The sequence below is a fragment of the Planococcus citri genome, chromosome 3 (assembly GCF_950023065.1).
Source record: "Planococcus citri chromosome 3, ihPlaCitr1.1, whole genome shotgun sequence".
Taxonomy (NCBI): domain Eukaryota; kingdom Metazoa; phylum Arthropoda; class Insecta; order Hemiptera; family Pseudococcidae; genus Planococcus; species Planococcus citri.
Genome location: NC_088679.1, coordinates 81,062,734 through 81,078,249, shown reverse-complemented (window position 1 = coordinate 81,078,249; position 15,516 = coordinate 81,062,734). Strand labels below are relative to the sequence as shown.

Sequence of the window (15,516 nt, the reverse complement as noted above, 5' to 3'; positions counted from 1 at the left end):
GGAGCGACAGCGCGACCTCAAAGCTGTGGTTATTAAGTGTACGTGCGTAGCTTTCACAATACGAAAACGAAAACGTTTCGATTGCGAATTCTCATTACTTAATGAGAAGAAATGGTCGCCAACAAAACGTCTTTGGTTTCAAAGGCAAACTCGGGCCCAGGTCCAAGATACTCGTACAAATGTACGAGTATGACTGTACCGAGCACCTGCCTGCTTATTATTTTATATCGCATTTGTTGTGCGAGAATCTACGAGTACCACTTTTCTTCTGCGTTTACCTATTTTGTTTGCGCGAATTCCAAAAATATAAAAGTGAGAAATTCTATCGATGATTTTTATCGAAAAAATCTGCTCGTGGTTTGTCTTTAATCGAATTACATCGTCGTTGTTAGCGCGGTAGTCGAGTCGTATTTAAATTTCACGCGAGCAAATTTCGAATACAAATTAGGCAGCAGGTACTCGGTGACTCGGGCGCGCGGCAGCACCGACAAATCGTTCGCTATAAATTTACAGGGCCGCTCTTTCGAGCCTAATTCTTTAAGATATTTAAGTATGTAGGTGACTACAATTTCAATGAATTTTTATTCCATTTTCAACACCCGCGGTTCCGCAAATCGTCTTGTATCTACTCGTCTGGTTAATTGAAATTCATTCAAGACATTTTCATACCATCTCCAAGACGACTGTAAAAGTTCACTTTTAAACTTTTCACATTTTAATTAGCTATACCGATTTCGAACCTACCATTTATTTTCTTAATGGACAACGCGTACATATACGTTACTTTCTTCTTATTTTACCGAGTTTCCGTTAGAAAAGTGGAGTATTGGTACAAAAATTCATTCAAAATTCAATTTCTCAGCAACGGCTGAATTGATTTTGATCAAATTTGAAATTCCACAACTTTTCAAAACTCATTAGGTACCTAGAAAATAGCTGAATCATTCATGAACGAATTGATCAATTTTTTGAAAGAACTATTCGCCCACGAATCGATCAATTCTTTAATTTATGAATCAATTCGTTCGCGAATGATTCACAAAAAGTGATTCAATTCGTTCGTGAATGATTCACCAAAAATAGAGTTTATGAATCGATTCGTTCGCGAACGACTCACTTATACGAACCAATAGACCATATTTGACTGACGTCACAAAATGACGGATTTGGTCCTTATCAGTAAGTACATTTTTCTTCAATTATAGGGCAAATATCACGTATAAGTCGTACTTTTTAAAGAATTCTCCATAAATATGTAAAATTTTAGAAAACTAACCAGAAAAAATGAATTCTCGGTCGAAAATACTTCAGTTTTTCGGCATTTTAATTTAAAATTTACCTAACCGCGAGAAAAAAAGCGAAAAGTAATACTTTTTTCAGGATATTTGGCCCAAAATTTACTGATAAGAAGCGACAACGGCTCTAAATTTACCGATTATTTACGTTTTCAAGATATGGACAATATCGTTCGAGTATGGTCTATTTGTTCACGAATGATTCACTAAAAATTATTCAATTCGTTCTTGAATGATTCACCTAAAATTCAGTGAATGAATCGATGCGCTCGCGAATGAGTCATTTATACGAATCAATTCGTTCGCGAATGATTTATCAGAAATCCAGTAAATGAATCGATTCGTTCGCGAACGAGTCACTTATATAAATCAATTCGTTCCCGAACGAGTCACTTATACAGATCAATTCGTTCTCGAATGATTCATCAGAAATCCAGTACATGAATCAATTCGTTCGCGAACGAGTCACTTATACGAACCAATTTGTTCACAAATGATTCACTAAAAATTATTCAATTCGTTCGCGAATGATTCATCAGAAATCCAGTGAATGAATCGATTCGTTCGCGAACGAGTCACTTATACAGATCAATTCGTTCGCGAATGATTCATCAAAAATTCAGTAAAGGAATCGATTCGTTCGCGAACGAGTCACTTATACGAATCAATTCGTTCGCGAATGATTCATCAAAAATTCAGTAAAGGAATCGATTCGTTCGCGAACGAGTCACTTATACGAATCAATTCGTTCGCGAATGATTCATCAAAAATTCAGTAAAGGAATCGATTCGTTCGCGAACGAGTCACTTATACGAATCAATTCGTTCGCGAATGATTCATCAGAAATCCAGTAAATGAATCGATTCGTTCGCGAACGAGTCACTTATACGAACCAATTTGTTCACAAATGATTCACTAAAAATTATTCAACTCGTTCGCGAATGATTCATCAACAATTCAGTAAATGAATCGATTCGTTCGCGAACGAGTCACTTATACGAATCAATTCGTTCGCGAATGAGTCACTTATACAAATTAATGCGTTCTCGAACGAGTCACTTATACAGATCAATTCGTTTGCGAATGATTCATCAGAAATCCAGTAAATGAATCGATTCGTTCGCGAACGAGTCACTTATACGAACCAATTTGTTCACAAATGATTCACTAAAAATTATTCAATTCGTTCGCGAATGATTCATCAAAAATTCAGTAAATGAATCGATTCGTTCGCGAACGAGTCACTTATACGAATCAATTCGTTCACAAATGATTCACTAAAAATTATTCAACTCGTTCGCGAATGATTCATCAAAAATTCAGTAAATGAATCGATTCGTTCGCGAACGAGTCACTTATACGAATCAATTCGTTCGCGAATGATTCATCAGAAATCCAGTGAATGAATCAATTCGTTCGCGAACGAGTCACTTACACAAATCAATTCGTTCGCGAATGATTCATCAAAAATTGAGTAATGATTAGATTCGTTCGCGAATGATTCAGTAACTATTTATCAACTCGTTCGCGAATGATTCACCCAGAAATTAATCAGTTAGTTCAATCGCCAATCGGATGTGAATGACTCGATTCGATTCGATTCTATTCACTTCGCTTTAAAACAGATCAATTCCTATACAATAGTTTCACAAAGATCGAATCAATCGTAAATTAGGTGATCCGTTTGCGAATGATTCGCCGAGAAATCAATCAACCTTTTAATCGCTAATCGTTCGTAAATGATTCGCTATTCAATTATAAACAGATCAATTGCTGTACAAATATTTCATTAAAAGTGAATCAATTCGTTCGTAAAAGATTTTTATTTGAAGAAAAGTCGGTCTTCTCTCGCTAAATGCGTGAGTGTTTTTTTAAAATGGTGTTTTGTATTTCGGCTACGTTAAGGATGCCGCAAAGGGGGGAATGGAATCGATTTTTTAAATTTATTTATTTGTTAATTTTTTGAAATCACATTGAAATTGTGGCTCTTTATGGCTCCGTCGATATTGAGAGGTCACTTCAAAAATAAGTTTGATGAAAAGATGGTAAATGGACGTATTTTCTATGATTTTTTTCTCTTTTTAAACGGAAAATTTCCAACTTTTGAATACATGTATTACATTGATTTTGAATCCATAATACTTTCGTCGAGATCATAATCGATTCGGTGACAAATAATCGTATTTGCATCGCGCAGAAAGATGTATATAAAAGCGAGCTTCGTCGAGGTTAATTTTGTACTTTCGAGTAAGTTGGTATCCTAAACACGCGAAAAATACATTTTAATAGAAACGAGAGGTAAAAAATCGCTCTCAGGTAAATTTTCAGACATGTGCTGTAATGTAGAAAAGTACACGGTCTGTTACATGCAACCACTACCCGGTCCGAAAAGAGAACACTATTATCAACAAGTACGTAAGTACGTACATAAATAGGTAAGTAGGTATCTTACCTGATAGGAGGTACATATACTTAATACTTAACTGCTGCTGCTGCTGCTCATTACCCACTACAGATACAGCCTGGAAGTGCAATCTGGCAACGTTGCGCATCTAGTCCGGCTTTATCAATTGTTCTTATGCAGTTATCGATGCGTAACATTGAAATTCGGATTTTTCTCGGAACTGAAGGGGTTTAGGAAAATTTTTGTCAGTACATAAATTGAAGAGGATGAAATTTCCTATCGATTGGTGTATTTTTCTTCGAGTTTCGTACAGAAATGGCGATTTTTTAAACATTTTTATGGACAGATTTTTCAAAATGCCAACTTTAAATTGAAATTACGCAAAATTTTCAGTGGACACATAGGTACTTTAATATACCAAAATGTTCAGAATTTCATCCCCTTTCAAATGGTTTTTTACCGAAAGCGCTAGCATTTACCGTTCAAAAGTTTCTAAAGCTCAAAGCTTTGAACTTTCACAACTTTTGATCGAAAAGCGCTAGAGCTCTGGGGAAAAAACGAGGTTGTAGAGGAGAAAGAGTAGATCATTTTTCATGTTTCAAACACCTATGTGCTCGATCAAATTTTCGATTTATCAAAGTTCAAAGTTTCAAGGTTGAAATTTTTTTACATTTAAATTAAAATAAATCAAAATTTTGATCGAGCACATAGGTGTTTGAAGAATGAAAAATGATCTACTTTCTTTCCTCTACAAACTGGTTTTTAATTCAAATCTGTAGCATTAACCATTCAAAAGTTATTCAAGAAAAACTAAGAAATTTGGGCAATATCCCATAAGACAATGCAGCCGTATAGGACTACATCGTATGATTTTTGAGACGTTGCCGCTCTGCACTTCCAGGCTGTATCTGTAGTGGGTAATGTGCTGCTGCATAAGATACACGAGTATACTACCCACCCACGTATTGTAACCAATTTCTGCGTGTAGTTGGGTAGTTGGTTTAATTGATACTTACCTATATATAGGATATTAAAAAAATAATAAAGAATTTAACGTTTCGCGAAATCATTATATTTATAATGAATTACGACATGAAATTAGTGTCGAACAATTTCAATTTTTTTGCCAATTTTTTTTGTCTTACATTTTGGAGTTGTGTTTGTTTTTAATATTATCGTAGGTACGTAAAGTAATTATAATTTCATTATCATTATTGTATCATTATTTACAAGAAAAAAAAAAAAATGAAATAAAACAAAACCAAAAACAAGAAAATGAAAGGAATGAAAAATAAAAATAAAAATGGAAAGAGAACGCGATAAATGGTAGGAAAACAAACAAACAAATGAAAAGATAGATATGAGAAAAAAAACTACGTAATAATAAGGTAGGTAAAGAGGTAAATTATAAGAATATACTGTATAACATAGATGGGTAGGTAAGTTGACTTTTTTTCGTAACTAATAGGTAATTAAACGTTATTGTTCGTCTTCGAAATTGAAATTATTCGTGTTCGAAGGCTTCATCACTCTGATATCGGGCCGGATTAGTTCTTCGGCTGATATTTCGTCATCCTGGTTGGTATCGATGAATTTTTTAATAAGCGTTCGCATCAATTCCGGGTCATTTTGCATTTCTCCGATGAGCCAGTCGACTGGAAAACTGCGCATAAAAAAGCATCGTCGAATTAGCTTCTGATATACGAGTACGAGTATATGTACAGTGTACACGGACGGTATAGGGTATGGGCAACTGGCAAGTTCAAATTGTAAAGTCGAATATACGCGTAGGCCTTGTGTATGGTGTTGGTGTTCGCCTTTACCAGCCAGCGCAAAATGGGAAAATGGGAAAATTTTTAATTTATTCTCGACGCGCCGAGTTTTCATTTCCCACGATAGCCTATGCTTTTTATCTCGTGTCTTACGCTTACACACGTACCTATCTACTCGCACAAAGACTCTACGTCTACGATACGATACGCTACGCTATTCGTATTTTTTTCGCCGCCGCTTTCGCTCTTAATTAAAATCGTAGCTATTCGACTGAATGACTTGGTAGTAGCTGTATACCTGCGAGTAAACCTACCAGCCCAGGTAATACGTACCTTAGGTAGGTAAACCAAAATTTCAACATTGAAAAAAAAAGTAGAAGCATAGCCTATTGGATGGGGTGCTTTGCGACGAACCTAGGCCCACGTATACTCTTTTTCAGATACTGTACATCCGAAGTCAATCAACTCTGTCCCGTAAAACGCTCTTACTCGTACTACTTGTACGTATATGACATTCTTATTTTGAAGTCTCCACCATGGTGGGTCAACGCTTACGCTTTTTTTCGATTGTATTTTGCAAATTCGACTAAAAGCTTACCTGTCTTTCTGGGCGAATCTGGGCGCGTTGAACGGCGGCGATTCTAAATCGGGCAGGGCTACTTTGAAAGAAGGATCGCGTTTACCGAAACCTCGAGCGGTTGATAAAGCGACGCTTTTGAAACCTCTGGTGGCCCGAGGTTTCTCTCTAAACTGAAAGCCCGTATGTCTGCCGTAATATTTGCTGCAGTGGATGAATCCGATTGCTTCGAAGGCGAGCATGGCGATCAACACTAATACTGCCAGTTTCAACACGCTACTGGATGGATGCGTCATTTTTTGTTCAAGTTCTGAAAGCAGAATAACAAAAAGTATTAGTAGGTTGAAAAACCAATTACTAGGTACATATATAAGAGCAAAGGTAGGTTCACATTTTTTTTTTTTGCAATTATACGCAACATGAGCGTGGGTGTAAAACCTAGACCTATATAAATGTGCGCGACTTATTGTGTGTGACACACCAAAGGTCAAAATACGTAAAAATTAAGCATTAAATGACGTAATGTACGCGATGCTACGACGACGTGACGTTCTTGTACAATGCATATTTACGTACCATTTAGATATAATATACACTACTAGTACAGTACGTAGGTACCTATTTATGATAAAATATTGGCGCTCTGTTGCGCTGCGCTCGACTGGTCAGGTCCGAGTGCCTGTGCTTATGCCACACGCTACACAAACGACTGCGACTCTGTTGCGACGCGAGCTTTTTAAAATGTCTCGCAATTTCTCGTTTTCTCGTTAAAAATGATACGTACGATGGTTTAAACGTAGTACACCACCTCGCGTCGAGAATTTTTATTCATTTTGCGCGACCAAGAGTCGTTCCCTAAGGTGCGGATTGGTACATTACAAGGTTCAGCCGCGACAAAACATTACGCATTTCCTTATGTTGAGCATTTCAGCATGCAGCATACAGCATACATTAAGCCAACACCGCCGACAGTACTTGGAAACTGATTCTGATTGGCTATCCTTACTACATCTCTGCCCAAGTGCACACACCCATATGCAAGAACCAAACTCATCATCGAGAGCGAATGGAAATTGACCTAAAACCAAACTTCTACATCACACAAGTACTGACAGAACATGGTTTTTTCTCAGCCTACTTGCATCGCTTTGAAATACTCAACAACAAGAAGTGCATATGAGGTAAATACCAGTCCTTTGTCCACCTTGCAACTGAGTGCCAGAATCCAATTGTCCAAGAAGCAACAGCCAAACATGATGTCCAGCTATATGTTATCAAAGATAACAACCTTAATAACATCACACAGTTCACAGCAGACCTATTTAAACAAAAATAATTTCTCAGATGGACAGGAGTGGCAGTCAACTATGGAACAGATTCACCCCATCTCTCATCTATTCGTCTGGTGGGAGATAGTGATGGGACCAACTCAGGCTCAGACAGCAGTATCTATGGTGAAAGGAACTTACTTGATGTAACTTTCCATCAGACAATGCAACTATGTCAAGAGGCCAAGTCAACCCCAGTTGATAGGGTCAGAACATCAAAAATCCAATCTCTAGCCAATGTAGCTGCCTGTGCCAACCTTACAAATGATCAATTTCTTCCAGAGTGGTATAGTGGCAGCAAGAATGATATGTCAACAACATCACCCAACAGGAAAAGAATACATATAACCGAAGCTGAAAGAATGCTAATGCTCAACACAAATCCAGTGGGAGCCAGAGTGAAGGTGATGCAGACCAGTCAGAAACCAACCAACAGCAAAAAACCATCAGTCACCATAAGAGCAGTCCATCCATGATGGAGTGTTATTTTAATACCCAATCCAACCTCAGAAAGACAACAGCCCTAAACAAACCACAGCATGCCAATAACTTACTCAACATTACTAACATAACTATATCAGAAGATAGAGTTCAATCAACTTATGGAGATACGGCAAGGATCTCTGTAGTCAGCCAGAAACAAACCAGCCCAGAAGCTGAAGGTGCCATGGTGGCCAGTGTGTTGAACTGTGTCCAAAAGCACATGGCTTCGCGTGTGGTGGCCAGAGAAAATCTGGAGGCCAAGGGGTGCTCCTCTCAGGGGGACAGGTTCCTGGTGGAAACTACACACCGCTGGGACCATATGAAAATGGATTAACTCTTGAAGATGTCAACCAACGTGTCTTATTTGTTAGAACCACTTTTAGACACATACAAAAACCAAGGTTGGACAATCCTATTAGTCCACAATCAATCCTTAGTAAACACTTTGCTGATATTGAAAACCAAAATGTGGCATGTAACATAGTTGACAAGGCAATGGATCAGTTGATCACTGATGGTGAACTGGGCCATGCCTACTCTCTGATATTTTCATATCCCATATACCAACCCTCAATGCAGTACCCTACAAGAGAGATTCTACCGCCCAGTCAGGCTAGCTGCTGTGGGCTGTCTACTGCCATACAGCAATTACCTACAGATGAGCCAAATAACACCGGCTAGTGTGGAGAAAGTTCTCAAACAAGCTGAGAAGGAACTAGAAAAGAAAATCCAACACTCCAACTGGGGAAAGATAGAGACCAAATCAAATGGGATCTTCACCCTGGAGGAACTGGAGCATGATCTGTTTAGACAACATCCACAGTTTGCCCTAGCCCATTGTGTCAGCCGAGACTTCAGGATGTCCAAGGGCATCACGCTCCTGTTCAAACGAGCCTTCGGCAACCAGGACACTCTGAGGTCAAGGGGTGCTCAGGTTGGTGAAGTAGTTCAGCTCAAAAAAGATGGAAATTACATCCTGTATGCCATCACCAAAGAACATCACAATGATAAGCCATCAACCAAGGACTTTGTAACAACGATGAAAGCACTTGCTGCCTATGTGACCAACTCAAGATCAGAAAGATAGCAGTACCAAGACACCCAGTTACTGTTAGAGTATGCAATATGGACACCCAGAAGGTGGAATAGCTTCAATCCTAATCTACTAACCAAACATCAACCAGAAGGCGCCCTATAAATAACCCATCAAAATGCATAACCTCAAGCTGTAAATAACTATAGTTAGATTTTTCAAAACCAATGCATGCTCTACTCACATATATTTTATTTTATTATTTTTTTTCTTTCTCAAAACTAACTATAAGCTTAAATAAATTTAGTGTGGGTTTCTTTCTTGTACGAGGGTCGTATACAAACTAAGGTTCCCTATTTTTTTTCTCAATGATGAAATAAGATAAAGTAAAAAACTGATATATTTTCAGAAACTACATTCTTTCAGCTATTTTTTGACATAATTACTTAAGTGATTAACGCATTTTGTCACATCTTGATGTGAGTTTTAAAAGATCGCCTCCACAAAATTTGCATCCAACCCCATAAGGCACACAATTTTTAAAATTGCTATTTTTCCCCGCTATGTGCTGAATAAGTGCGAATAACGCATGTAATTCACCAGTAAATCACCCTCCAAATCAGATACAGTGATTTTGAAGTTCTTTCTGACCATTTTAGCCTAAGTGCATCTGCCAGCCCAAAGAGGTGACCTGGGTGCCTTTTTGACTTTCAACTTTATGGCCCTTTTACGAACCAAAGACCACCACATACGCACATGTTGAACACTTGTACCCTTACATCCATACCTCTGGGTCAACTGTGGATGAATTTCAGTTGGGAGTTTGCCCTCAAATTTCAAAAATTGGGTGATAATGTGAGGCACACCTTCCGACTGCCGTTTTAAAAAGTTCTCATGGTTAAACGCGCACTACACGAGTTGTTGAAACGCTAGAAATGTGGTATTGGTCTTAAATGAAGCACAAAGGATGTCTCTTTACACCTTCCAAATCTCATTCATTTTGGTTGAAACCAAGTGCCGTGGTAAAATAGGGAACCTTAGTTTGTATACGACCCCCCTATTATAATGCTGTACATATTTGCAAAATAGACCAAGTTAACTAATCATACCCATTTTCTTAAATTTTTCAGCCTAATTAATTAGTCATATCTAGTATTGTACTCTTAAGTCCTATTGTGAGAGGCTGGTGTGATGCCCTTAGCAAGTGCACTGGCCTCCTTGCAAAAGTCCTCCCATATCCAAAACTTGTGTAATGCAAAGGGGACACCAACGCTTGTTGACCCCCCCCCCTAGGCACCAAATTCTCCTCCCTAAAATCCTTTTCCCAAGATGGGTTGGGGGACTCAGTCTACCTGATGGGCATGCATGAATATGTGAATAACGAAGCCTGGTAGGGTGATTGAGCCCTTGGCAACCACCTAGGGGGTATGGGTCATGGTGGACAACCCATCTCCCCCCCCCCCCGCATCTTAGATCTGGGATTACAGGGAAAAATTAAGAAATTACATTCTGTTTAGATTTAGTCCTAGATTTAAGATGTAAATAAATATGTTACCTCTTTGAAAAACCCCCGGCACCTTGTGTGTCCGGGGAACCAATACCAAAAAAAATAAAAAAATAAATATTTTATTATTCCTTCTCGATACACATTTTTCAAATTATTCGCTTGAAAATTCAATCACTCAAATTGAAAGCAAATCTCGCCAGCGCCTCCTAAATAACATGGATTGGCGGGTTCTGCGCCAGGAATGAAAAATTTGACTTCCAATTGAATAGGTAACCGCTCGCTCTTCTGTCTCTACCGTTCAAAAAACTAATCTTCAAGTTAAAATTTGAAAATTTTAAATTTTGTGCCACTTACTTTATTCCCTCCCTCCCTTCACTCGTGATTAGGTATTTTCTTTTTAAAAAAGATTAGATTTCGGCGAAACATCGAGTAAGTTACAGATACGAGTATGTAGGTACCTTCACGAAGAAACGCGAAAACTTTCGAAACACTACGAAAAACAGCCGCAACGCGTAGATTAAAAATTAAGAATGTTATTAAAAATGGAAATTTAGTCGTAGTCTGAGAGTACTAAAGGACAGTGACGAAAAATTTCTACTACAACTTGCTCATCTGCTCAAAACTATCGAGACTCCGAAATGGAGTTTTATGTTTGAAAAAAAAAAAGGTTGACAACACGTGGCATAGATTATACTTGTATGTATGCGTGTGATTGATGGAATGTTATAACCAACCAATCATGCGTTACTATTTCTGCTGTTCGCTGTGGCCAACCTATTTAACGCAAAACTTTTTCAAGGATGCTCCATATTTCTGAGCACGCTGTGGAGAGATAAGCGACTTTTACGCCTGGAATGAAAAAAATTAACCTCGAATCGTCTCGAAACAAATAACCGTTTGTACTTCTTTCTGTTCTGTGCAAAAATTAATCATCAAATTGAAATTTTGGCGTTGGAAATTAAAGATGCGCGGGTTCTGCGCCAGGAATGGAAAATTATTTTCGTAATTGCCTTCGAATTTTGTCCGTTTTCGTTAATTTTGAATGATTTCAAGGTTTTTAAGGGTATTTTTATGCCATGCTCGTTTTAATTTTAGTTTTATGGAATTTTTCACAAATTTTGCCAAATCTAACAGTTTTGTCATAATTTTTAATGTTTCATGTTTTATTCAATTTTTTCTGAATTTTGCATAATTTTTCTAAAATTTCACCACCTAATGGGTACTTACTGGCAATTTTTAATAAATTTCAAAGTCAATCAAGTTGCCCAAAAAAATCGAAAGAAATTTTTTAAAAAATGACATTTCTACCGAGAACCTTTATATTGTGGGCCAAATTGCGTACAGTACCATTCGACTGTAGAAATACCAACTCAAAATCGAGTTGCATGCGTACGAGAATCGTACATTTCGAGGGCACCCTGCCATCCCGGAAAGGTGATAGGATGGTGACGTTGGGCTCTAAAACCACATTTTATCGCTACCTACTGTAAATATGGGCGAGAAGAAAAAATTTGAAAAATACGACTTTTTGGGGGAAATTCACTCTTTTTATTTTGATACCTATATCTATAGCCTTTATTAACGAAATCGATCGAGTAGCAAAAGTAAACAGGTAAAGGTGCCTCGACTGTACGTAAATGCGATTACTTAATCGACTGCTTATTTAGCTGCTACAAGAAAATGAAAATTGAAAAATAATAACGATAATAATGGAAGGATGGCAGGGCAGGGTGAGGCGGGGAAAGGCGCTCAGGCGTATGTGGAGAGTTGGTTTTTAAAGTTTTTCTTTTCCAAACGTAGAACGTCGAACGTCGAACGTCTCTCTTCGGAATACTCGCGCGACTTCTATAAGTAGGTAGCTTATATGTTTTTTCAAACTACATAGGTATATAGGTACTTAATTTTTACCGCAACGAAAGAAACGCGCCGAGTTATAAGTACGTAGGTACACCTATAATAGTACCTACTTAAGTGTACGTATTCGCACAATCGCACTTATTTTTGTGACTGGAAATTGAAATGTAAAAGCCTTGTTCCGTTTGGTCGTAAATAAGAAATACGTTGACAAAAATTTTCGATAAAATTTTACGCATATGTCAATCTTTATTACTTGGTCGTGACTCGATGGGTCGCGGTGTCAATTTCGACGTTGCTAAAAATGTATTTTTATACGTTGTGTGCGAGTAGTCTAGCCTACAATATAAGTAGAGGTAGATACTCGTAGGTAGCAGGATTTGCCGCTTTTCAGTCGTTATATTTTTCTAATTTTTAAATCCGCCTTTGTTTCCGTTTTTAGGCAATTTTTGCCTCGATCTTTTTATTCGCATTTGGCCGTCTCCGCTTTGAATTAGGTATACAGAATTGAATGAGTTTTCTCGCTTAAAAATTGTAGAAGCACCAAGCCGTAGTTCCTGTCGTTGGCGCTGTCGCCGTGTCGTTCTCGTTTTCGCTATTTTAAGACACCACCTACCTTATAAAAAGACGAATAATTTTATTTCAAATTTTTGCATTTTTTATGGTTGAGGTCGAGGTCGAGGTCGAGGTCGAGTTTACCGCAGACAAACGCCGAAAATCCTCGAGTAATTATACATTTATACTTACCTACCAATGTCGAGTGGATTATTCGATATATGGCGCAGACCCGAATAAATAACTATCTATCTGCCTTCCTTCGAATAAAAAGAAGCGCGAAATGTTGATCAAAATTTAAATTCGAAAATATCCGTTCGAGTAGATAAGTTTATTAATTTTGTCGCCGAGCCGAGCCGATCCGAGAAATCAGACCTAATGACGATTGACAACTTGGGCTTAGCGGGCGTAGCGTCAGCGTCACCAAACCCGGAAACTGAATTGCTTCCTGCGTTCATTGCCGCGTAGATGAGCTTTCAAAATTCGCGTAAGATGACGCGGCGAGAAGATTCGCAAATACGAGTCGTTTCACCCTTTGAACACGCGAGCCGCGAAGAGGGTCGTCTGATTAAAAGTCGGTCACTTTCTCGCGTTCCTTTTTTCTCGTCGCCAAATAAGTTGTGATATAAACTTCAGAAATTGCGATTAAAAAAAATGAAAGAGTGGCACGTGGTGCGTTGCAGTGCCCATAAGATGTTAGGTACAAGAATTAGCAGCTACTTACTTAGTTATTGTACGAATGAGAAGAGTGCCTACCAATATATAGGTGAGAAGGTACATATATATAGATACATGTAAAAACCATACATTACGAGATCCGTTTTATATAAAATCAGGCATTGCGAGATCCTGAGATCCTTTTGCCGGATCTCGCAAGTTCTCTCATCTGTACACACATTTTCAGCCGGATCTCGTTTTACCTACTATTTATATACTTATATACCTACAATTTTTGAAAATAGATAAACGACGCATCTTGCGAGATCCACCCCCAAATCAGGTCTAGGCCGTTGGTGGATCTCGGTTTATGCGAATCGCGAAATTGATGGCGACAATGCATAGAAAGGCACTGTTTACACACTGGAACGTGCGTTCGAACGAAGTTGTAGGGTTATTATTTGAGTTTTTAGCATTTTTCGAAATTTTTTGGGTCGGATCTCGCAATGCCTGTGTATATGTCGGATCTCGCAATGTACTATAAGACAGTATATATATATACATATATCAGTAGATATGCAAACAGTACCTCTACGTCACCTTTTATATACTCACGCGTTCTCTTCGTCACCGAAATCGGTGACGGAGGCGTTTTGCCGGTGACGAAGACGTTTCCCTGTGTATACCAAGTCCAAACGGTTTGTTTTCCCCTGAAACGTAAAAGGGGAAAAGTTTGTCCGGTGACGAAAAGGTCATGTATACACCTACTGTATACAGATTTTAAAAATTTTGTTCCATCAACACTGACATACCCTCGACGTCACCGCATATAAACAGTACCTTTTGGTCACCGCTTTTTAAATGCTTCCAGTTGTGTTATATTTTCTTATTCGTAGCCAGCGTAGTTGTAATCTATTAGGCAAGGCAGCAGGTGACAATTTGGTATAGTCAATATCTTTTTAAATACACAAGGTCACGGAAGAGATCAGTTTATAATCGGAGGCAAATTGGTACCATTCTCGTAAATTTTTTTTGTATAAACTTAAAGCATGTAAATCAAGTGGGGAAAAGAGTATAAGCACTATTACAACTGTGCTGGTTACGAATATGAAGTAAATACACCTCCGGAGGCATTTAAAAGCCTGGTGACCAAAAGGTACTGTTTATGTACGGTGACGTCGAGGATACTTAGGTCCATATATATAGATATACCTATTAGTCCGGCATATGACAATAGGAGTACCTGAACCCCCCCCCCACCCGAGACAACTTTTTTCTTGAAGGGGACATCCTAAGATACATTTTAAAGCAAACTTGCCCAAAAAAAAGTTGGCCTTACTTACAAAATGGCGGCCATTTTGATTGACAGGTCAGCCGAAATCGAAGATTTTGCGTTTCAACATTGGACTTGCACGAAATTTTTCAAACCTTACAAAGGTAGATCGAAAGATCATGCAAAAATTCATCACCTGTCAAAATTTCAAATGCTAAAGTGCGTTTTTCGATTTTTGGTGAATTTTTGAAAATCCCATTTACGCCAGAAATAAGGGAAAAAATTAAAATTTTACCAAATTGACCAAGAAAGCTGAAATTTGGGATATACCCTATTTTCGACATGCCAAATTGTTTGGAAACGGTTTCAATCCATTTCGAGCAGTTCTGGAGCCTCCAGCAGATTTTTGAAACTCGAAATTCCCACAAAATTCCACCAAATTGGAGCTGTAAAGCTGAAATTTATTTTTAAAAACTAATTTCAATACGCAACGAAGTACTGCAGGTGAATTTCAAGTCGTTTTGGAGCCTCCAGCGGCTTTTTGACAATTCTTGAAGCCTCCAGCAGATTTTTGAAACTTTAATTTTTACAAAATTTCATCAAATGGTGATGAAAAGTTGAAATTTACTGTACACTGCAATTTTAACACCCTCTGAAGACGACTTCAGGTGGGTCCAAGTCATTTTAGAGCCTCCAGCGACTTTTTTGAAAATTACTACATCCTCCAGTAGATTTTTGAAACTTGAAATTCCTGCTACATTAATTTATCAAATGGAGT

The 15,516-nt window shown here is 38.1% G+C and overlaps 1 protein-coding gene across 1 annotated transcript in view; it reads right to left on the bottom strand.

Annotated features, from left to right (window-relative positions):
• Positions 1-4,748: 4,748 nt before the first annotated feature.
• LOC135839745 (allatotropins-like) overlaps positions 4,749-15,516 on the bottom strand; it is a 105,194-nt gene continuing 94,426 nt past the window's right edge. Inside the window, exons 2-3 of the mRNA XM_065355919.1 lie at positions 6,070-6,358; positions 4,749-5,362 (exon numbers count right to left, since the gene is read on the bottom strand). Coding sequence (XP_065211991.1) covers positions 5,179-5,362; positions 6,070-6,344 — 459 coding nt within the window. The 5' untranslated portion in view covers positions 6,345-6,358 and the 3' untranslated portion in view covers positions 4,749-5,178. The remainder of the gene's footprint in view (positions 5,363-6,069; positions 6,359-15,516) is intronic.